Source organism: Pteropus medius, unplaced genomic scaffold (genome assembly GCF_902729225.1).
Source record: "Pteropus medius unplaced genomic scaffold, Ma_sr-lr_union100, whole genome shotgun sequence".
In the NCBI taxonomy this organism is placed as follows: domain Eukaryota; kingdom Metazoa; phylum Chordata; class Mammalia; order Chiroptera; family Pteropodidae; genus Pteropus; species Pteropus medius.
In genome coordinates this window covers 7,557,014-7,582,381 of record NW_024349801.1, presented here as the reverse complement: position 1 = coordinate 7,582,381, position 25,368 = coordinate 7,557,014, and the positions used below count along the sequence as shown (strand labels likewise).

The 25,368-nt window shown below is 41.9% G+C and overlaps 1 protein-coding gene across 3 annotated transcripts in view; it reads left to right on the top strand.

The window, feature by feature from the left end:
- Window positions 1–25,368, top strand: part of HSD17B2 (hydroxysteroid 17-beta dehydrogenase 2) — a 50,052-nt gene that overhangs the window by 4,803 nt on the left and 19,881 nt on the right. For 2 of the 3 annotated variants that reach the window (XM_039888807.1, XM_039888806.1), the window contains exon 2: window positions 20,245–20,457. The exons of the other annotated variant lie outside the window; for it this stretch is intronic. In XM_039888807.1, the coding sequence (XP_039744741.1) occupies window positions 20,245–20,457 (213 nt within the window). The remainder of the gene's footprint in view (window positions 1–20,244; window positions 20,458–25,368) is intronic. 3 annotated transcript variants of the gene reach the window in all.

Genomic DNA, 25,368 nt, shown 5'->3' with positions numbered 1-25,368 from the left:
ACCTGAAGGGCATCGCAGTCCAATGGGAGAGCTACAGCCATACCTAACAATAGCCATGCAATGGGGTACAGAGGCTCCTCCAGGGGGATTCCCAAAGTGCCATGGAGCTCAGAGTGTGGGGGGGCTGGGAAAAGCTTGACAAAGGAGGGGCCTCCTTAAATTAAAAAGTAGCTTTCTAGAGGAAAAATAAGAAGGTCTTCCAGGCTAATTGGTTAAGCAGCTCCTATACACACAGCTAGCACTCATTAAAACTTGTTGAGCTGGATAATTTTTAATTGGAAATTTCAAAACTGGGTACAACAGAGGATGAATCAAGGAGGGAAAGAGGGATCTATTTTATGTGGAAGTCTTTATTGTATGATCTAAACAAAGGGTCCGAGGTGGGTGGTGACCCCTTCTGGGACTTATTAAATAGTCCAATTAGGGTTCTAAAATTGAATACTATTGGCATCAGCTTGGGATTTGGTCTCTTTTGGATTTAATACTAGATTATTGAAGTGGATGAACACTGAGAGTGGACTACAGGACTAAGAGAAATAATATCTCTATGCTCAGAGCTTTATATGCATTTTATATTTGATTCTCACAGTCCTAATAACTTACGTCTTGTGAATGAGGGAACTATGTGTCCAAGGTCACTGAGCTACCAAGTAGCACAGATGGGATTAAACCCAGATCAAACCCAGGCCATGCTCTTAACCACTATTATAGTCATGGTTACTAATAGCCTATAAATGTGGCTAGGATATAAAATGCGTTCATTCAGTTGGCAAGTAAATTTTGAACATCTATTACATACACAAGACTCTGCTTGACACAGAACTTGGTAATTGACTATAGATGCGAGGGACGCAGGTGAGAGAAGATAAAATGAAGGTACTGTGGACAAGGATAGGGATGTTTGAAAAGGGTGATGATTTAGGTTTGAGTTTAAGGGCAGTGCAGATTGAAAGTCATTGGCAGGTGGAAATAGAGAACTAGACCTTGGTTAGTCTGGAGAAAAGGACTGGAGAAACACCAACAACAAAGTGATGGTTAATGGTGCAATGAATCAATACAATCCGCAGTGAGCCTATAATCCAGTCGATCTGAATTTTTTATATGAATACATATCCTCTTTTATCATTCAGCTTAAGCTTTACCTTAGCCCTCCACAGAGAAGCATAAAATGGTCTTGTTAACTCCAGTATTTTCATAAAAGTTTGAATGGTGATTTCATTAGGCATTCTAGATGGGGTGTTTCGGTTGGAGGAAGTTCTCATGGAATGAAAGCTACCACCACCTTCCCTATATATTGTAAGCTGTTTGAAGGCAGAGACCAGGTCTTTTGTATGATCACGTCCCCCTTCTCAGTCTCTGAGCTCATTAGACCCAATATTGTGTTAACGAATGAATGAGCCATGAGTAAACGAACCAAGCTGGTGACATGTCTTCCCCTTTTTGTGGTCATTGGCTGAACATAATGGGATTGTCCCAATTTGCCCACTTGCTTAAGTACTTATCTCTGCCTGTTCTTTTTGCTGGGGTCATCTGTGTCGAAAGGACAGACTGACATGGCTGAGCTGTGGAGGCCCCGTTGTTCTGTCATGACTTAATTGTTGGCTTGCTCCGAACAGGGCTCTGTGATGGCTTGGTTCTAAGTGTGCTTCTGCTTACCCAGGATATGAAACAAACGGAACATCTTATGGCTCCCAGCAGGCTGCTGAAACTGCTCTCCCAAGGGTCACTGGTGCCCTTGTAGTCACCAGTTTGACTTCCAACCCAGCACTGCTGATGGAGTTTTTCTTCCCGACGCAGCCTCCTTTGCCTTCCATGCTTTTCTCCTACTGCTCTGTCCCTTGACCCTCTAGGTTTTTCTTCCTACCCTTCCCCTGAGGCTTTGTGGTTACCCTCTTATCTTGCCACACTATCATTTAAGTCCCACCTGCTCCTGTGGTCTCTATGTGAGGATCGCAAATCTGTAATTTTCTATACCTTACACTCTTTTGACCTGACTCGTATTTCCAGGATTTTAGATGGACTTTAAGCGTGGCATTTTCTAAAACAAACTTATCCCATTTCCTAATCCTTTGATTCCCCCTTAACGTCTCTTGTTCCCATCCTTCCCCAATTTTGTCTATTCCACTTTCCCGTTTTTACTTCCACTTCTTTTGTCAGCCACTTTCTACAGGTTCTTTTTATCCTTTACTGATGATTTCTTTGTAGGTTCATCTTCCTCTGTCTACCCCTGCTAAGTACCAGCGTTCACTCTAACCCCAAATTTCCCGTGCTTTCCTTTAGGATCCATTTACATTTCTCATGCTCTCCTGCAGTGCTCTCATTTCCATGGATGGCTTCTGCCATCTATATCCTGGTGATGGTCAATCTCTACACTCTGCCTAGACTTGTTTTCTGGACTCCGGATCACATATCTACTGTTTCCTGAATGTCCCAGGGTCCACATGTCCCAGACTGCACCCTCTAACTTTCCCCTAAATCCTGCCATCTGTCCAGTACTCCCTACTCTGTTGATGGCACTAACACCAGCCACCCCATCTGCCCGAATCAGAGATTTCATAGTCATCTTTGAATCCTCCTCTCAATTAGCCAAAATTAAAAACCTGAGTTATCCTTGACTCTTTCTTCTCTTTCACTGCCTCATCCAACCAGCCATTTGAGATAAAGGGAGTCACTTCCTCAGACTCCTCCCACCCGACATCCACATTTTTTCCCACTTAAAGATTCTTGAGTAAGCCATAGGAAGTGTGTGTTCACACACAGATAAACCAATTAGTCTTCTTAGGAGAACAATGCAGGGGTTGGGGTTTCACCACATCCTGTTCCCCAGGGAGGGTCGGGGTACACGCAAGAGGTCTCTCCTGGCTCACTCCACTTATCATGTTGGAGGGAAAAAGTGGCGAGGGGTGAAGAACATCTCATTCTGCCACTTTATATAACTCATAGGTGAACTTTCTTTCAACCAACCATCTCTCAGTGCCTGAATACCCTTTTCAGGATCAACTGTTTCACCTGGTTGTTTGAATAACTCCAGCGATGGAAAGCTCAGAACCTATTAAGGGAAAATATCCTACTTTTATACAATGCTAATAGTTGTAAATATTTTCCCTACGATGAACTAAAATATGTGCTCCTGGAATATCCATTGGTGTATTAATTCTGCCCTTAGAAGTCTCATAATCTAATTAAAGCACTTTTTCGCATGATAGTCATTGAAAAATGTGAAGACTGTATCACATGATAGCCAAATCTGCTTCACACTAAATCTTCTCGTTCCTTTTACTATTCCTCCCATGGCCTGGTTTCCGGAACTGTCACCATTCTACTCAGTGTCCTTTGCACCATTTTTAGTTTCTTGACATTCCTTAGAGATATTGACTCAGATTTAACATCATGTTCCATCTTGGTATGAGCAATACAAACCTGACTGGAACTAATAAAGTGAAATTAAATCAGAAGACATTAACAGTACCAAAGGATTGTGGTAATTGGTGAAGTAAAAGGCTGTTTTCTAAAGCAGGGGTCCCCAACCCCTGGGACAGAGACCAGTACTGGTTCGTGGCCTGTTAGGAACTGGGCCACATGACAAGAGATGAGCAGCGGGGGGTGAGCCAGTGAAGCTTCATCTGTATTTGCAGCCACTTCCCAGCGCTGGCATCACTGCCTCAGCTCCACCTTTGATCATCAGGCATTAGATTCTCATAGGAGCACCTGTCCCTGGTGCCCAAAAGGTTGGAGACCACTGGTCTAAGGGCTAAAGAAAAAGTAGAAGCCATGCGTGCCTCAGCTTTTATTCTAGTTAGTATACAGTACTAATATGCAAAGCTATTGGTTAAAAAGGCAATTTACTTGCATAGCGAATCTTCAATGGTTTGTGGTGCTAGTTATAGTTGGTTATAGGGTAGTTATAAGAATAAAATGAAATAAGGAATGCCAAATGCTTAACATCGTGCCTGGCTGCATAGCATACAATTGGTGAATGGTACTGGTAGAAACTGGAGAAGACTAAAGACGTTAAAGTAATCAGAGGGAATATCATACTGAAAATAATACCAGCTATTTTCTGAGCTGGAACAGGTACTCTCCATTAAGAGCTGTTATTTCTTTGTTCCTGCCAAGTTATATTAGATCTCTCTTTCTATGTCCCTTTCATCAACTTTATCAACCTTTATGAGTATTTGTTTAATGTTTTCTTCCTCCTAAAGTGGTAGTTCTTGACCAAGGGGAACTTTGCTTCTCAGGGGACTTTTTAGCCATGTCTAAAGACATTTTTGGTTGTTTAAGTGGGGAGCATAGAACATGCTACTGGTATCTAATGGGTAGAAGCCAAGAGTGCTGCTAAACATCCTACAGTGCACAGAAGAGCCCCCAAAATAATTACCTTATCTCAAATGTCAGTAGTGCTGCGATTGAGATACCCTGTCCCAGAGTATGAGCTCCCTAGATCAGGGGCTGTATCGCCCTTATTGATCATTGTATCCCCAAGTGCCAGGTACAAAACAGGTCACATGGTGGGTGCCCAATAATAATAAAAGAAAATGGGGATTCAACTGGATCTTAAAGAATAGACCAGGTCTGAATGTATTCTCTTCCGCTTTGAGGACACAGAGGCAGAGGGCGGTGCTGAGAGTCATCTGGAAAGAAAGTTCACAAAGGTGGTTGGTTGCAAATATTCTATCCTCAGAGGGAGAGAGGAGATGGAGCAGCCCTGGGGCTTCACCAGGAGACTGATATTGCGCTAAACAAGGGCGTTTCAGAACAAAAGATCTGGAACTGCAAGTAACACAAAAGCACCCAAGACTATGAGCAGTTCATTGTTTTGACAGATAGAATTCAGCCAACCACTGAAAAAGCAGAGACAGAGTTTTAAATAGACCTGAACTAGAGAGAATTCCTTTGGAATGCACGAAGGTGAGGCTTCTCAGCCCACTGTGGGCTGCCATGAACACAGAGGTCTCCACTTTGGGGCAGCACCTCAAGTCTGGTGGATGTCAACAAATCAACTATTGCTATGCATTAGAATCACCTATGGAGCTTTTAAAACATACTGATGCTTGGGCACCCACTCCCAGAGTTTGGGTTTATCTGACCTAAGCCATGTGACGTGGGTATTGGTGTTTCTTTAGAGATCTCCATTCCCAGGTGAAGCTAATGCATAGCTGTGCATTGTGAATGCACCACAGCTCAAGGCCTTTCATCAGCAATTCCCCTCTCCGAACACTATGCACCTGGTTCCACTGGCTGTCTCAGACTTTACATGTCTGAATCTGCACTCTTGACATGGGACCCCCTCCTACCTGGCACTCTGTGGAGACCAAAATCCTGAGTTGCCTTAATCCCTTCGTTTCTCCTTCTCCCGCATGTGTTGCAACTGCTACTTACAGAATGCGTCTTGACACAACCACTGCTCTCCTCTACTGCCTCTGCTCTAGTCAAAGCTACTGTCGTTTCTTCCTGGGCTGCTCTTGGCCTCTGGGATTTCGCTCTTGACACTCTAACCCATTCTCTGTATGGTAGCCAGTGCGCTCCTCTTTGGTTTAAGACCCTTCAAAGGCTTTCCACTGTAGAGAATAGAAACCCAGATTTTTGCCCTGCAAGATCTCGTTCTCAACTTACACCTTTTTTTCTTGGCATGGTAGCCTTAGCATATGCCGTTCTTTTCACCTTGAATGCTTGGAGGCAGGTAGAACCCCTTTACAGGACAGGTTTCTTTTTCACCTTTATATCTATCTTGGCCTAAATCAGGGGTTCTCGATCTTGGCACCATTAACATTTAGGAAAGAAAATCCTTTGTCATTGGGGTTGTTCGTAGGATGTTTAACAGCAAATATGACCTCTACTCACTAGATACATACAGCACGCCACTCCCCAGCTGTGACAACCAAAAAGTGTACAGGCATTGCCAAATGTCCTGTGGTGACAACATCGTCGGCCAGTTGAAACACTACTGGTTTAAATATTACCTTCTTGAGTAGGCGGTCCCTGGTGTCCAGGTTTTAAATCTCCAGCTGTCATTCTTAATCTCCTTATCTTATTTATTACTTTCATAGCACTTTCTTCACCTTGAAATTAAGTATACATTTATTTATCTGGTAAGCATCTGTATCTCCCCACAACCCCCAATAGAATACCTGGTCTATTTCACTCAGTTCTGTATTACCAGCATCTAACACAGCCGTTAGCATGCAGTAGGTACTCAGTGAACATGTACTGAACAGTCACATGCGTGCATGAATAAATGCATGAGCAAACTGGGACTGTGGGGCATGCGGTGTCATCTCAGAGGGTGAGAGATGATTTAGCACAGCAGAAAGAGTATGGACTTTGGCGTCAGTGAGTTCTGGCTTCCTAGCTCTCTGTGGTCTGGGCCAGCTTAATTAGCATCTCAGAGCATCAATTTAGTTATCTGAAAAATAGGGATTCTATCCTTGAGTGTATGATTAGCTATGTAGTCCTCCCTGCTCTGTTCCCAGGTGATTGTGATACTCCTTCTTGTGCCCTTGCATTGGTGCAGCTCACCATCACCAAGGACAAGAATCAACACTGAACTTTCAGTTCCTTATTTGGTGCCAAGCAAATTAGAGATGCTCAGCTGTGCAGTATGAGCAGGGGCCAAGTTGTATCTGTGCTTTAATGATAGTGCCATGGCCAGTTGGCTAAGATTGTTCTTGTGGGGCTTGTCTCTGGGAAAAATGACCCATCTCAGGTCCCTCCTTAGTGGATTATGGGACTGGGGAGGCGGTGCCCCTCTCTGTGGTGGGCCAACATTCAGGTGGGAATTCTGGCTTCTTGCAGAAAATGGGAAAACTAGGCCAAGGTCTCTTACCTCTCTGTTTTCTCCTTCTTCCCCGGGCTTGGAAAATAATAAATTTGAGGATGATATTGTCCAAGTGTCCCCTCTGGGAATTGAATACAGGCAGGAATGCTCTCCTCTTTCTGCTTCACCAGAAAAGGGAACCTTCATGTCTCTAAAATGGTTCTAGCAAAGAATTCTCATGAGCAGGGTTGCAAATAGGCTCCAGTTTGCTCACAGCACCAGTTTCCTCAGGAGGCACCTGTCTTACCTGCTCAGAAAACCTCAGGAGGAGGCTAGCCTCCATCCCAGTCTCACTAGGTCAGCAAGCGGCAAAGCTGGGATCTGACTCCAGGTCTTGACCATCTCTGCATTTTCATGCTCAAAACCCACATTGCAGGGGAAAAGAGTCCTTTTCCTCGAGCCTGGGCAGGTTTGGCAGTCCAACCAAACCACAAGGGCCAGGAAAGGGATGGGCTCCTCTCTGGTGTCCTGACACTGCTGTAACAAAGCACCAAAAGCTGGTGGCTTAAAACAATACAACAATTATTTTAAGTTGTTTTATAGTTCTGAAGCCAGAAGTCCAAAATCAAGTTGTCAGCTGGAACTCACTCCCTCCGAAGCTTCTAGGGGAGAATCCTTCCTTCCTCTTTCAGCTTCTGGTGGCCTCGGTGATCCTTGGCTTGTGGAAGCATAGCTCTAATCTCTGCCTCCACCTTCACATGGCTGTCTTCCCAACGTGTCTGAGTTCAAATTTCCCTCTTCTTATAAGGACACCAGTCATTTGGATGAAGGACCCTATTTCAGTTTGAACACATCTTAACTAATTCCATCTGCAGCAACCCCATAAGGTCACATTCTAAGGCACTGGGGTTAGGACTTCAACATATCTTTTTTGGGGGGGAGACACAATTCAACTCATAATATTTCCCCAAACCTAAGCAGGGTCCCATTACCAGAAGAAGAAGAGATGAATGTTGAGCAGATGTGTTGGCTATAGATACATCAACCCTGTATCCACCTTTCTCCATCCATCTTCCCCACTCTGCTCTCTCTCCTGGAGGCTGACCTTAGCCAGTGGGGGGCATGGGTCAGAGATTGTAGGAAGGGAGAATCGGGAAATCAGATTACTCCCCCTGCCACCCTCCCTGGAGGTCACTGTGGACTGCCTAACTCCCTTGCCTGAAGACCATAGTTTATTCTCTCCAGATTCCAGTAACAAATCCCTTCCCTTGCCCCTTCAGGACTAAGAAAGGAGATCTCAAATTTTACGTGCTCAGGGATACTCCACTCTCCCTTGACTCTTCCTACACCCTTTATTGAATTTTCTTCCAATCAGCCAATCTGCCATTTCTTTACTGTAGAAAATCCTGCCTCATACAGTAGCAAAAACAGATGTCCCTTAGACTTCAAAGAAATGTTCATTCCATTGTTATTTTCCAATTAACTAAACTTTTTGCTTAATGACAGCTCCTGGTCATGACTTCGGGTTCTCGGTGTTCCTCTGGTTTTGAATCTAGTGGTAACACATTAACTGAAAGTGCTTTCTAAGAATTTCTTTTCCTTCCAGCTCAGGCTTTGGCTGCGTGGCTTGTGCAGAAGTCAGTAGAATGAGCCTATGACACCCATTCAGATCAGGGAGTTAGTGACCCGGACAGTACAGAAAAGAAGCCAAACCAAAAAGCACTGAGAGCACGGGAGGTTTGGAAGAGGCACATGTTTCAGACAGGCTAAAGTTATTACAGCACTTGTGCAGAGTCTACAGAAGAGATAAGAGATCATCGACATCATAACCACTTTTCATTTGAAAATAGCAACAGAGACTGCACACCAAGACAACAAATACCAGCATAACAAATGATAAATTTAGTGAGATGGAAAAGTCCAAGTGCCAGCCATGGACTCTGAGTTCCCCCACCAGACTGTAAGCCCCCTGAAAGCAAAAACTGGGTCCACTTCAGTCACCATTCTACCCTGAGAACTCAGCTCAGTACAGGACAGAGAAGCTGAGGAAACTAATGAATGAGGCACCTTGGTTGGGGCTGGCTTCTAAAGATATTCTAAATTAACTCTGAGATGGTGCACAGAGAAAACTTGACCTTGTGTGCTATTGCCCCTGAAGAGGAAGCTTCATCTCAGGTTGTTGCTGGGGAACCAACACACAGCTAGACATGGAGACTGCCCAATATGTAATAAAATATCAGGTAATGGTAGGAACAATGAAGAAAAATACCAGGACGTCTTAGGTAAGGTATTTAGTACATTGTCTCAGCTGTAAATGGTAGCCTTTTTATATCACTTTTATTATGCAAATTATAATTTACTACACAGTATCTAAAGTGATCCTTTTAAATCTGTCAGGTCATGTCACTCCTTTGTTTAAAACTTTCTAATGACATCACGCTTAGAATAAAAGCCACAGTCTTCGCCATGGTTTAAAGCAAGATTTCTCACCTTTGGCACTGTTGACAGTGAGACCAGATACCACCCTGTCGTGGTGCTGTCCTGTGCATTATAGGATGTTAAACAGCATCTTTGGACTCTATGCACTAGATGCCAGTAGCATTATCCAACTCATGACAACCAAAAGTGTCTCTAGACCTTGTTACATGTCTCCAAGAGGACAAACTACCTCAGTTGAGAACCACACTGGCTTAAAGGCCCTACATGAAGTGGCCTTGAACTACTGCTCTGATTTACCCCCTATTGCTCTCTTCCTCATTTACTCTGCTCTAGTCAAAATGGCCTCCTTGTTCTTCCTCTAACAATTATGTCCCTATCTGAGAGCCTTCACACCTGCTCTTTCTTACGCCTAATGCAGCCCTCCCTGGAATATCTGTTCAGCTGCTCCCTGCTCAGTGTTGCCTTCCCAGACCTCCATACAGAACATGGCGCCTTCCACCCCATCACTATTCTGCTTCATAACTCTCATCACCACTTGACACCATGTATATTTGTTTGTTTGTTGAGTGTATCTCGTCTCTCTCTACAACATAAATGCCACCAGACAGGGACTTGGGTGGTTTTATGTACTGCCGTATCTTCATGATAAAAGACTGCATAGCACATAGTAGGTACTTCATAGTTAACTGTTGAAAGAATGAATTAATGAATAAATGTATGATTATTAGAGGGATAGGCAGGAACAAACAGGATGGAAAAAGCAGGACGTGTGTGAGGTAATGAAGAAATTAGCCTGACTGGAATAAAAAGTAAGTCCTGAAGTTGGGGTTAGTTGGGTGTGAACAAATTATAGAGATTACTGAAACCGATGAAGGGCACTTCATCCATTACTCATCAGAAAAATGAAAGCTAGAGTACGTTCATTAGTGGGGGAGAGACATTGTGAGGACTGGGTAGAAATTAGAAGCCTGAATCTAACTAGAAAACAATGCAATAAAAGCCTGGATTCAACCAGAAAATAACACAGTGTTTTGTGTGTGAGCAGGACAGCAAATAAGTTTCCTCTCTTGTGCCATCTCTGGCTGGTTAGGAATGTTGGGGCAAGTAGGTTCTAAGGGAAAAAGTGCTCTGATTGAACAATGTCCATGGTAGTGGCATCAAAAGGGTGTGGTGGCAGGCGTGTTAAGGATTTGCCTGTTGAAAGGACTAGGTCAGTGACTATTAATGAAATAGAAAAATAGAAAACTTCTGTAAATCAGAGATCTCTTGGATTTCTGGGCAATATTTTCGTCAAATTTGACAGGAAACATGAACCATTACACGTTAGAAGCAGCCGAATGAGGTTTTGGCTATGTGTTGGCAAGAATGACATCCTGTCAGTCAGGAACCACCTTTCCTGCGAAAAAGACCCACAGAGACATTATTAAGGCAGCTCTTTGTAGATAAAACTGTAGATAGTGACGAGGAGGAGGAACCAAGGCACCTTGGGATAAGGAGAAATTTAGTTACATTTCTGGGTGGTTTTCCCATCTCTGTGTTACGATAATCTTAAGTAAATTTACTTTTTATATAGTAGTGCGCTCTTTTTTATGCAGTTGCTTAACATGTTTTTACAAGCGTTACTTTGCTTATAACATTTCTTGTGAAATATGTGGTTGGAAGCTTTAAAAAAAAATTACACTAATCAAACCCCAAGAAAACATAAGAGAGTGATCAAAAGAATCCGGCCTCGAAAAGGACTAATATATGATTTCATCTATTTAAAATAAAAATCAGGCACAACTGATTTATGGTGTTAGAAGTCAAGATAGTAGTCATCTGTGGGGTAGGGATGACTGGAAGAAAGCACAAGGAAGATTTTTGGTAAGCTGGTAATGCTGTGTCTTGATCTGGGTGCTAGTTGCATGCATGGCTTTGCTGTGAAAATTCATTAAAGTGTACACTATAATAAATTTAAAAAACCCTAATTTTTCTGTAATGTACATAGCAGATTAATTAGTCTCAAAACTGTTGTTGCCTTAAATAACCACCAGGTGAAATATATAGTAGTTGTTGATTTACAAAGATCGACTATATTCAGATGCAATATGGTGAATAGGGAAAAACCCCAACAAACCCAAAGGTGTGCTTTAGAATCCTATAATTCTAACTGTGCCTCTCCTCTTGTTAGCTGAATGATGGTAGAAGCTTTTATATTTTTTTGAAGCTTGGTTTCCTCATCTGTAAACAGGAATAAAAAGATGCACTACTTTCATAGGAACCAACTGGAAGAGCTTCAAATGGCCAACACTGCAACAATTTGAGCAATAAAATAAAGTAGTATTGAATTATAACCCCAAAATTAAAATTAATATCCATGAGTCTGTAATGATATAAATGATTGAATAAATTAATAAATGAGGGAGAAGAGACAATGCTCTCATGCAGAAGAATTCTAAATAATTCATTCTAAAGGAGACTTTAACTCCTTACTCCTTAAGTATGAGCTATGCATATAGACTTTTTTCTGAAGAGTACAGTATGGTAGGGGGTGTGGGGTGAGAAGAAATTTATCATGGGGAAACTTGACAACATTACTTCATCCAGGTGATCAAGAGCAACACCAACAATCATAAATCATGTTGATAGTATGTACTTTTAATATGATGTGATGAAAATGGCACTGGCATACCTCTGTGAGCTCCTTCCCCAAACACATAACCTCAGTCTAATCATAAGAACAAAATTAGACAAATTCCAATAGAGGGGTATCCTACAATACACCTGAACAATACTCTTGAAAATCAGCAAAGATATCAAAAACAAGGAAAATTCTGAGAAACCGTCAAAACCAAGAGGAATCTAAGGAGACATGGCAACTAAACATAGTGTGGTATCCTGGAAGGAATCCTGGAACAGAAAAAGCACATTAATTAAAAAGTAAGAGAATATAGAATTTGGTTAATGATAATGTGTCAATATTGGTTCATTAATTGTAGCAAATGCAGCATACTAATGTAAGATGTTAATAAAAGGGGAAACTGTGGGGCATATGGAAACTCGCTATACTTACTGTCTTAATTTTTCTGTAAATCTAAAACTGCTCTAAAAATTAAAATCTATTAAAAAAAAAACCACACCCACTTTACCTTGAGATCTCAGGTGTGAAATGAAGGTACAGATAAGAATATTACACTCTGAAACTTTTGGGACCTAGTTACCTTATGTGGGACAAAATTCATTAAAGCCTACCTACTCCACCCATTCCCACAGCAGCTTTGTGTTGGTTGCCATGTACCCTAAGGGCAATGTAGATTTTCATGGGAACTGGCTCTGAGCAGAATGCTGAATGAATTAGTCATCTATGTACTCTAGTTTCATTTGTGAATACAAAACTTGAGAAACCTTTAATAAGTTAGGAGAATATAAAAAATGAATGGATGAACGTGGTCATTAAAAAAAATCTGAATTTTACTTGTTTGTGGCCCATCAGTGCACCATTGACTATACTTAAAATTTTTATTTATTTAAAAAATTTATTGAATACCCATTACAAGTCAAACACTGTGATAGCATAGGATATAAGAAGGAACAGTCTCTGTGCATAAATCATTATTTATATTCTACTAGGGAAATAAGAAAAAAAGCAATTTGATCAACAAATACAACATTTCTTGACTTGAAACAACCAAAAGTCTGAGATAAAGACAAATGAGGTATAATATTTGGGATGGGGAGCGGTGTAGGTTGAGTCCGGTGGGAAACGGATTCTGAGGCAGAGTTGAGCGTGCAAGGTATTGATTAAGGAGGGCCCTGGGATATGCACCTATGGAAGACAAAAAAAGAAGCAGGATGGCTAGTCCTGTGGGGAGCTCTAGAACTGGAATGACCCTTCTGATTTCTCCTCAGTTGGGCTGAAATAGTGAGGACTTTGTGCTTCTGCACTGATCAATTACTGGATGTGGACCACTTTTGGGAAGGCGGCTCTCTAACTGAGACAATCCCCGGAGGAGCTGTCTTCTGAAGAATGTCTGCTGACAGCATTCACAGCAGCTGGGGCGAGCGCTTCCTTGGAGGCAGCCTGGGTGATATATCACAGGGGTGTCTGCCATGGGAGGTAGGGGTCATCTACTTTAAAAACAATGATCAGGAAGTTCTCTTCGAGGTGGTGACATTTAAGCTAAGGCTTGGAGGATGAGAATGAGCTAGCAAGGCAAAGAAAAGATGAAGCATTATATGTACAAAAGTCCTGAGGTAGGAAAAAATGTAGTACTGATGCCACTGATATGAGACACCGGGCACATTCCATGCCCCGAGAATAATATTCTTTTTCCTTTCTGAGGTGTGTTTTTCTGATAACTAACTGTATGTTTCCTCACACTACTGTGCGTTTCCAGTGGTGTGCTGGAGTCAGCTTGTACAGGCTCTAGAGAGTCAATTGCAAAATATTCAGGAATTTTGGGAGCGAATTGTGAAACCACTGGCACATTAAAAGCTGTCTTAGCTCAGGCTGTTATAACAAAATACCATGAGCTTGGCAGCTTATAAACAACAGAAATTTATTCCTCACAGTTCTGGTGCCAGCGTGGTCCAGTTCTGGTGAAAGCCTTCCTTCCAGGTTGCTGACTGTAGACTTCTCTTGTATCCTCAGGACAGGAAGAGAGCAGGCCTCTCTGGCTGCTTTTTCTAAGAGCACTTAATCCCAGTTGTGAGGCCCTGCTCTCAAGACCTCATTACCTTCTGAAGGCCCCAGCTCTTAATGCCATCCATGGGGATTAAGGTTTCAATATAAGAATTTGGGGGATTGTCATTGCTTTTTAGGGGACAGAACTAGGGAATATGTGATGTTTAAAAAGAAAACAATAAATCATAAATTCACACTGATACTTTCAGTTCAAATTTAAATGACAGGACTTTTTACTTCTTTGATTTTAGACTTGTACCTTTTTTCTTGATGCTGAAACATCTTGGTTCCTATAATATGAACATAATACTTCATTTGCTTTATTCTTGATATACATGTGACAGTTCAAAATAATAATTATAATGACAATATAACTACTAATAAGGTTAATGAATGTAGTTTAAATTTTTTGTCAGTCTTTACAATTTTAGCTAATAGATGCAAAAAATGACAAGGTAGAAAAATTATTCCTTTTAAATCTTGAATGAAATATGTATGGAGACAACAATCATTAATGTCATTAATGTAGGCTCAATCTCATGAGAAAGGTTGATGGGGAACTTCATATCGAATACACTGATGAACTGGCAACACTAACATGAGGCATGACTTAGTCTTGTCTCTCCTGGTGTGATGCAGCAGGAGGTACCCAGCACTGCCTACCACGCAGTCTCCCCCTACCCCCTCCCCAAAATTAAATCTATCTAAGCCTCTAGATCTAACTTTACTGGAAATACAGAGGACAGAGGAGCAGGTTGACAGCACAAGGAAACAATTTGCCAAATTCAGGATGTGACATAACTAAAGCAGAGGTCCCCAAACCCCAGGCTGCAGACTGGTACTTGTTCGTGGCCTGTTAGGAACAGGCCGCACGCACAGCAGGAGGTGAGCAGCGGGTGAGCGAGTGAAGCTTTGTCTGTATTTGAGCGGTTGCAAATACATCACCTCCTCAGCTCCACCTCAGATCATCAGGCACTAGATTCTCATAGGAGCACCCGTCCAAAAAGATTGCCAAAAAGGTTGGGGACCGCTTATCTAAAGGATATCTAAATGTCTTGTTGTCTTCAACAAATAAATGGCACAAACAAGGGGGAGAAAATAATTATATGGAATAAATGAGGCTTAAGAGACATGAAAACCAAATGTTATGTGTGAACCTTGTTTGTATCTTGAGTCAAACCGACTCTTAAGAAAACACTTTTAAAATAAGCAGGGAAATTTGACTACATCTTGGGTATCCAATGACATTAAAGAAGAATTGTTCATCTTATCAGCTTAGTAATGACAATATAGTTAGGTTTAAAATGTCCTCGTTTCTTAGTGGTATATACTGATGTATTTACAGATTTATGAATAACATGAAAATAGGTATGAGATTTGCTTTAAAATATAAGAAAAAGAGAGAAAGTGTGTGGGGAGGAAATAGAAGAAACAAAATGTTGGTAATCCCCATAGATGGAAGATGGACACATCGTCCATGATACAATTCTCTGCTCTTCTGTAGAAAATCGTTTTTGAAAAATTAAAATTGTAAGCAATGGCGAAAGGGACATGAGTGAGGATTCTAGGCAGGAAGTCCGATGTGATCAAAGATGTGGGTAAGAAATCCCAAAGGAAGTTTTGGGTTTGGTGATGTTTGGCATTCAGGATACAAGTAGAAGCACAATAGGGAATACACCTGGAAATGTAGATTAGAATCAGATCATACAGCTTTGATGCCAGACTTAAGAACTTGAATTTTATTCTACAGTCAGTGAAAACCTCTGAGGCTGTGGAGTAGAGGAAAAGTAGATGCCCTTGAGATGCAGAATCAGGCCCTGTGGGCCAGACAGACGGCAGGGCAGGGCAGGCAGGCTCGAGGAGGGCGACAGTGAGTCCAGGAAACCAGTACAGTGCAAGATAACAGGGAAGATCATGGTGCCTGGACTCTGACACTTCCATTGAATCAGCTGATCGTTTTATCATTCAGCAAGTATTTACTGAGCAACTACAATGTGCCCAGAACTGTTTTAGGCACAGGGGATAGAACAATGAACTAGATAACCTGATAGAGTCCTTGCCCTGATGAAGGTGGCTTAGTTCCCTCTCTTTCCTGCCTGTATTCTTCCTCAAGGAGTGCTCACTAACAGAGCGACCTTGAGTACTTTGTAAGCAAAAAATGACCCCTAGTTTTTAGAACTTTTCTATTTATAATACTCCTCACTTTCTATTGTAATGCTTTACCTAATATCTGTCATTTCCCTACACCACCAGGTTTGCTCAATCTCAGGGTTGCTCCAACTATGGCCATTTAAGGCAAGATAACTCTTTGTGGTGGGAGCTACCTTGTGTACTATAAGATGTTGAGGAACATCCCTGGCATCTAGCTCCTGAATGCCAATAACAGTCTCAGTGTTGTGACAACCCAAAATGTCTCCAAACATTGCCAAATATTCTGGGGGGCAAAGTCATCCCTGGTTGAGATCCCTGCCTTAGGTCAGTGTTTCTCAACCTTGGCTACACATTGGAATCATCCCCAAAAGCATACTGGAGAGCTTTAGAAACTGTCGCCGGTACTTGGCTCCATCCGGACCAACTAAATAAGACTCTCTGGGAGTGGGGTCTGGGCAGATATTTTTTCAGTGTCTCAAGGATTCTGGTGGGACTCAAGATTGAGAACCTGTTATTATAGGCAGTAAGCTTCGTGAAGGTGGGGAGATGTCTCTCTTTTATGGTGATATTTCTAGGACTTAACACAGTGATCTCTGAAGTATGAATAAATGAGTGAATGAATGTGAAGAGAGGCAGAAAGCAGTATTAGAAGTTAAAAGTGACATTGAGGGGAAGCCAGAGCACCACCTTTTGTTATGGTCATGGTTACCAACTATTGGATAGGTTCTTCTTATTTTCTGTTTGAGGAGGTGGGCATTTAATAGATGAAAAAAAAAAAAAGTTTTCCCTGAGTCTCTACAAAGACACCTTTGTAGAGAAAATGAGGCTGGGAAGCTTTTGCCGAGTCCCCTAAGTTCTGCCAAAAGAAAGATGTTCCACCCTTGTCTGGATATTTAACTCCTTCTAATGGCCTCTGGTTTTGGTTGAGGATTTCTGAAATTCTGGCCATTTAGGTTGACTGCACAGCATTCCCATCAGCATCAATTTCAGGATGTTGGTATTGAGAGTCATGTCCAGCGGTTCTTAACTGGAATATTCTTAACAGATGCAGTATGAAAATTGGGACAACTATGATATCATTTTCTGCTGCCCCTGAGAATGTATATCCCCAACTTGGTGGCAATCTGATGCCAGGCTGAGCTGAGTTGAGCTAGCTTCTTTGCCATGAGTTGCAGAAATGGAAATACGGAGATAGATGTCAGAATCTTGGGATGAAAAAAAAGGGTACTGAATGGAAGTGGGGACTAGGAGAGAAGGCACTGGTCCTGGGTAACTGGAAGGAGGGTAGCGCCATTCAGGAGAATAAGCAGTTCCAGAAGATGAAGCAATCGGGGGCAATTGGTGATGAATTCCACTTGAGTTGGGAGTGGGGCCGGCAGGTAGAGTTCAAGAGAGTCATAGGACTGGACCATGGTCTGGGAATCCAGCCACTTGATCAAACCCAGCAGGGCTACATTGATTGGTTGCTTATTTTGCAGCAAGGCTAGGAGTTGTTTCCTCATGCACCAATGAGAAAAAAAACTATTACATTTCCCCTTCTGGAAAAGCAGCTGTAAGTAGTTTGTGCTGTTGCACGGGTGATGCGAGTCCATCCTCTGTGAAGGGAGCTGGCACCAGTTATGGGGACCCCTCTCTGGCAGATATCTCCCATCACTGCTGTTTCTACTTTGTGCATCCCCTCTCCCCCTACCCTGTGCTCAAGGAGACAGTGAATCAGTAAAAGAATATGCTTTAGAAAAAAACAAATCTGGATTTAAGAGCTGATCCTAGCACATCGTAGCTGTGTAGCCTGGAAGAAATATTTAATATCTCAGCATCTCAGTTGCCTATCTTCATATAGGAATAACAATGGCATGGGAGGATTATTTGTAAAGGTTATATTCCAGGAAAAATGAATTTATTTCCATTAAAAAATAGATATGAAAGCTCTAGTTATTTCCTTTACCACCTAACAGTTACCATCCTTTTAGAGTGCCATGGGCAAGAGGAATGGGGTATTGGTGGTACAATTGCTCTTCCTGGATTTGGAGCTGAGCTTTGCATGGCTCTCAGAGAAGTCTTAAATGCACCAGTTTTGTTTACCTACCATTTTATAATACCTTAATCTATTTTATCGAGAACAGGCAGTGTCAACACAAGGGTGGCAATCTGATGGATTGCTTAAATCTTAAACAGGGAGGGAAGAGCTCCTCTCCTTAGTTTTCCACAGGTTTCCAGATAAACAGCTTTTGACCCAGAGGACATGTGTAAATGGGACTAAGTATGTCAAGGGTCTTGGGCTCAAAGGTTACAGAAGTAGGGCAGGTAACATCAATAAAGAATGCTAGCAGTGGAGATGTACGTGCACATGACTGAGCATGGAGCCTTGTTTTAACTGAGAAAATGGCCTGTATAAGGGATCGGCCACTGGTAGCCTCAGCTTCAGCTTATGGGTTCTTTGCAGAAATGCAGGCCTGGAGTCGGTCCATTTCCTGGTTAATCGAGAGAAAATAGTGACCAGGATTTCCAGGTGAAATCGCCCTATTTGAAATATTAAAGTTTTACAAAATTTAATATTAGCCAAACACATATTTAGACCATGTACTCTTAGTGATACATAGTAGGACCTTGTGAGATAAAAACTGAACTGAAAATTCTTTTGGTTCCGGGAACTAAAAGTAGCCAATGAAAGAAGTTTTTGAAAGTTGCCATTTACTTAAACACCTGTATAGCAACTGCCATGTGCCATGCCCTGTTCCAATTACTTTAATAGATCAAATCATTTAATCCTCTAACAACCCTATGAGGCAGGTTTTAGTATCACTCCACTTTATAGATGAGGAAACTGAGACAGAGAGGTCAAGCGATTACCCAAAGTCACACAGCTAAGTGGAAGAGTCAGGATTTGAACCCAAGTGTCCTGGCTCCAGAATCCAGGCTCTCACCACTTTTCTCTGCTGCATTTTAATAGGGAGAATTTTATCTGGTAATGAAAAATTAGGGTTTATGGTTTCGAAGATTATGTAGAACATACAAAACCGGTTTATATAATACTAATTTAAAAATTAATTATCAAAATATGTGTGCTATAGCTATAATTATTTAAAAACTATAGAAAAAAGGCTGAAAAAACAAGAAAATTATTAAAGCTATACTAGATTGGTGAAGTTATAAATAATTTTTTTTATTCATTGCTGATCTTAAAACTTTTTTTTTCCTTTTACGTTTTAATAATGACTAGACATCATTTACAGGCATGCATTTTTCTCTTCATCCCTCTTTTCAAATGTAGCTTCCAGCTTGTGTCCAAGAACACATGCAATCTTATCTTTATAGGATGGGTGTGTTTTATTTAAAGAGCTGGCCCCAAATCAATCCTGAACTCAATCCACAACTTGCCTAATTCAAGACTCCACCCAACATACTCTGGGATAGATTTCTGTTCATCAGCTAATACAGCGCCACCATGTGGCAACAGCGTAAATCTACTTACAATTAGGCCACCAGTTTTGAAACCACGATTCTTAATTCTTTTTCCATTTTGTACATAATTTGAAACTATATTAATACTTTTAGACGAATCATTATTTAAAATTCACTCCAATCTTGACAAGTCCTCTAGTCCTTGCTTACTCCAAGTGGATGGATTTCCAGGCCACAGACAGAATGATCTATCTCAAAGGGCATAGCTTAAAACCAACCCTAGCATTTCCCCCACCCCGCTATGGGAGTAGGCATCCAACTCAGCAAATGTTTGCTGAGTACTTATTTTGAGTCAGTTACTCTCAACACTGATCAGGGTTGCACAGGTAGGGATGGTGAGGCCAGGCTTATACTCAGGCCTCTATGCTGCCTTTCCTCACCGGTAAGTACAAGCAGATGGCCTCCTGTGAACTTTGGCTTTATTAATTCATTGTCAAATTAAAAAGAAAAACAAATCCAGATTTAGTAAGGAGAGATTTTATTCCCTCCCAGGTTCCTTGGCCACCAGCCACTCCTAGACAATCCCGTCGGTGTTTCTTCTTCCATGTGTGGCTTCATCCCAAATTTTCACTCATTACCCTTTTTTTATACAGAGAAATTTGTCTGTTTTGACTTCTCTGTCCATTTCCCACTTAGCAAATAAAGAAGTTTCCTCAAGACCCACTTTCTCCTGAGAATGTGGACCATCAAAAATAGCATTCTGTGTTTCCTTATTAAATGATTTCTTTTGCCCCCCTAGTTGGAGCCCACTTTGTCTTGCCTTGACCCCTTGCAGGTAGTGATTCCGGATTTGGTCATGCTTTGTCCAAGTATCTGGACAAGCTGGGCTTCACAGTGTTTGCCGGAGTTCAGAATGAAAAGGGATCAGGAGCGGAGGAATTGCGAAGAACCTGCTCTAAGCGCCTCTCTGTGCTCCAGCTGGATGTCACCAACCCGCAGCAGATAAAAGACGCCTACAGCAAAGTGGTGGAAAAGGTGCAGAACAGAGGTACTGCCTTCAGCCACCTGTGCCCGCGATTGTCTTCCACCTCCTTGCAAATGCCATCGTGGGTTCCAGCCTCTAATTCCCACTGCCCTCTCACCCATTCTGGCTGCTGATCATACCTGAACACCTGTACGGTGCACCTGCCACATTCCAGGGCCTCTCACAGACGTGAAGACCTTAGGAATGAGTCAGGCATGATCTGTTCTCACAGAACTTACAGAATTCTTTATCCCATTCACCATCACCCCCACCCCCCTCCTCATTTCTTTTCTCCCTCCAATATTAACATTCATTAGACTTGAAAAAAAAAACCTAGTAATCACGGTCTTTTTTTAATCACTGCCCTTTCTCTTCCCCTTCCTTTGTGGCCAAGCTCCGGAACCCTATTGCCTGCCCTCTGTTTTTACTTCTTTACATTCAATCTGACATTGGCTCTCACCATGCATTTCCAGCTGGTCTGGCCAAGCTAATCAGTATAATAATCCTAAACACCTAGCTCTTAACTTCTCTGTAGTATTTAAATGTATCAATCACCCTCCCCTGCCTTGCCTTTGGGGTTGCCAGCCCACTATTGCCTTCTTAGTTCTCCAATCATTCTGTCTGCTTCCCCTGTACGAACCTCTTCCTCCACCCCCGTCCCTGCCCATGAATGTGAATGTTACCGACGGCTCCATCCCCAAATTTTCTACTCCACATTTTTTGGGCTATACTGTTCTCTCTCTATACCAGGCATTTCAACTGGGAAGTCTTTGAAAATATCCATGCTTGGGTCCAGAATGGGCTACATAAGTTGGGAGGCTCAGTGCAAAATAAAAATTGTGTGGGGCTCCTTGTTAAAAAAAATGATTAAGACTTTAAGATAGTGCCAGCCGAGAATTCAACCAAACACGAGGCCATTCTGAAACTCCAAACCCTGATACCAACCCATCCTGGGCATCCCTTCCCGAACCAAATACATCAGAATCTACCTACAGCAACTCAGTTAATCCTTCAGCAGTGAGGCTGGTACTGTTGCTTTCCTTTTGCTGGGAATGTCAGCTGTAAAGAAGATCCTCTTTGGGGGTCCCAGGTATCAATATGTTTTAAAGCTCCCCAGACAATGCTAATGTTCTGCAAGAGTTGAGAAACAGTGAGATTTAAGCAGCTGGGATTTAAGTAGCTTCCAAATGTGTATGACCAAACCTAGCCCTCTCCTTAACATCCTGAATTATATGTATATAAAACTGTCTATCAGATACCTCACTTCGATTTGTCAAAAAATGACCTCATTTTATTTTCCTTTGCTGCCAGTCTGCAAATCAGTTTACCCTCTGGCACCTCGTGGTGTAGATGCTAATACTGCCACCTCATCAGTCATTCAAGCAGGCAACCTGGAGGGTCACTTAGATCTGCAGCTACCCTTGATCCCTGCATCATTTTGGTCCCAAGTCCTGTCAATTCTACCTCTTAGATCTTTATCAACCCAGCCCCTTCCTACCATCTCCAGGCAACTGTGGCTCAATCCAGGTCCTCATCTCCCACGTGGGCTCCTGCAATGATCTATCTCCGTGCATCTGGGGTTTACCTTCTCCATTACTTTCCAAATGGAGAATAATCTTTACAATGAATGTGCACATCTTACAATGTCATCCATCTCCTAACAACCCTTTGACATGCAGAGCCTTCATGTCTTGGGTTCCTCTCATGGGCCAGGCCTGTGTAGGTGTTTTGCTTTGTCTCATTAAATGGTTCAGTGGTTCTCCACCCATCACCAAATAAAATCTGAACTCTTTAACAAGGATTTGAAGGGCTTTCAGGACAATGCCCCTGCCAAACATTTAATCTGCAATACCTGCCGGTCCACTCAGTAAATTCTGAATGGTTTCCAGGATAGAATGTGCTAGTTCATATCTTTGCATATCCAGCTTCTTCTTGCCAAAATTTCCTTCTTGCCTCACTCCCTTTCTCTAAGACTCTTGCCGGCAGACACTACTCCCACAGGAGACCTGGCTCAAACATAGCGTCTCTTGCAGGATCTTTTCATTCACTCCCTCTTCTGGACCCTCACTTGTACCTTGGACACACCTGTATTACTGTGTTATTATAACTATCTGTTTATCTCCCACTCCTCAGCATTAGGTTCCTTGAGAACCAGAACCATATTTCCATTAGGATTCTTTTAGACACAAGTGACACGACCCAATTCAAAGTTGCTAAAGCAGGAAGGGAACGTATTTGCTCATGTAACTGAAAAGGCCAGTTGGCTTCAGGTATGTCTGGATCCAGGCACTTAAGCAATGTCATCAAGAACCGGTCTGTTTCTTAGCTCTACTTTCTCTTGCGCTGGTTTCATTATGGGGGATTTTCATGGAAGCCTCCGGCACTTCCAACAACTTTTTTGTTCTTTTACAAAAAAAAAAGAGAGTAATGTTATTTGGCTTCATTTAGTAGTTGAAAAAGCAGTTATTACACAGAGAGCAATTAGAAGAGTTTCTGGCATGAGACAAGTCTCCAGTAAGGGCTCCTGTTTTCCATTCATTCAACATTAAGCACAGTCCCTGACACAATAAATAGTCAATAAATATCTAAGAAATGAAAGGAGAAAAAAATCGATTGTTGGTTATTAGGAATCAACTTTCAGCAAATTTAGTAATGTATAGTCGTTTTCTAGAAAGGTAGTTTTCCTAGTGTGGTCTTTTGCTATCTGATTGGATTGAGCTTGTTTCTCTGATGAGTTTGATTTCATGGTATTTTATTCAAGGAGATATTCACACATACCCCTCTAGTGAGACCCAGAGGGGTGGTATTGACCGTATTAAACAATAAGGCAGGGAGTTCTAGATATGGAAATACCATGCCAGAGCCCAGGAATGAAGAGGTGTGGTGAACACACTTTCAAAGGTGTGAGCCCATGCTGTTTTGGAGTCAGCATTCTGGAGAGCAATCCTCTTCTGACACATGATTGCCAGTACACATTCTGCCTGCTGTCCTTGAAGTCTCTTAACTCCAGCCTCCCGAATCAAAGAGAATGTAGAGCAGTGAAACAGAGGGCTTTACGATCACCAAGAAGGATGTTTGCTAAAAGACCATCTGGTACCTGTAGATAAACTAGAAAACCTCAGCTCCTGGAAGAGGGCCAGCAACTGTGTTGTGTTCCTACACAGCATATCTCTATATTAGTATTAATATATTGTTAATTATTAATTAATATTATTTTGAAACTGTTATTAAGTCTTATAGGTATAATGAGCTGATTGGCCAGCTTAGAATTCTGTGGCAGGAGTTGGCCTTGCATTTTTTTATCATTTCATTTTGAAATAATTGTAGATCAAGTTGCAAAGAAATGTACAGGGAGATCATGTGCATCTTTTGCCAAGCCTCCCCCAGTATTAACATCTTGCATAACTATAGCACAATAGCAAAACCAGGAAGCTGGCATTGATACAATCCAAAGTTTACTCATATTTCACCAGCTATACATGCCAAGTGTGTATGTGCATGTGTGTATAGCTCTGCAATTTGGTAACGTGTAGCTTTGTGCAAAAATCACCACAATCAAGTTACAGAACTGTTTCATCACTATCAGCCTTTCTCATTCTACCTTTTTAGAGCCATATTCGCATCCCTAACCCCTGGCAATCACTAATCTGTTCTCTAACTCTTTGTCATTTAAAGATTATTATATAGCTCTGCCACCTGTTTTTGTATACAGCCTGTGAGCTAAGGATATTTTTTATATTTTTAAATGTTTTTTAAAAAATCAGAATTTTTTTGACACATGTAAAATTATATGGAATTCAAACGTCAATACCCATACATCAAGTTTCATTAGTGCATGACCAGGTCCATTTATTTACAGATAATCCGGCTTCTCTCACATGATAATGGCAGAGTTGAGATAGTAGGACCTGCAATGCTAATGCTATTATGTTTATTATCTGACCTTTTGTAGAAAAAGGTTGCCAACCCCTGTTCTAGGGCATTCTTAAGCTACTGTCTGTGTGTTGACTGGTCAAAGGTGTGCATCAGGCTGAGTGAATTAAAACCCTCACTTGGAGATGCTAGTGGAGGCATCTCTTCACCCATCACCATGCTCAATAATAGGCGTTGAGCTCTTACTACCTATGAGGCATCCGGTCCTCGGATGCTCCCAATAATTATTGTGCATAAATGTCAGACCACCACCTTGGGTGTGAAAGAAATGTAACTTTACTTTATATATTTGAATTCAGTTTCTATTTTGAGCCATTTTTCTGCCATGTGGCAAAATCAATTTCTGTCATTTTGAGCTTCATCTCATTTTCCTCAGGATAGGACATTTAGTCTTGGATTGCCAACACATCATGTGGATATGCCCCTGTGGATATGTCTAGCTCTGTCCAGTACTCACATAAGTTAGCTGCTACATACTTCCTTGATGCCATCAGAAAGGCACCATTAGGGCTGGTGCCTCCTGCCATTTCTGTGCCTCTGCCAGCACCAAGGCTCGTTCCTTTCCTGTACATACCACAGATTCTCATACTTGAGCATGCATCAGGATTGCCTGGAGGGCAGGTTGTACCAGATGCTGAGCTTTAACAATTTCTGATCACCAGTCTCTGATCTAGCAGGTCGGAGGTGGGGTCCCAGAACTGGCATTTCTAAAAAGTTCCCAGTCGATGAGGATTCTGCTGGCTCTAGACTATGCCTTGAGAACCAATGTTCTAAATCATGCTGAGGGGGAACGCAGAGAATCTACTTCAGGCCCGTCTAGCTAAATACACCCCAGGTCCTGTCACCTCTGTTCCTCCCAGATAAAGAAGACCCAGATCACTCACCAAAGCTCCAGATCCCTCAGCCCCCAAAACATCTGGAGTTTTTGTTACCTCTTTCTACTATTTGAGGCAATGGTTTCCAAGCTTGCTTGTACATTGCAATCACCTGGAGAATTTTAAA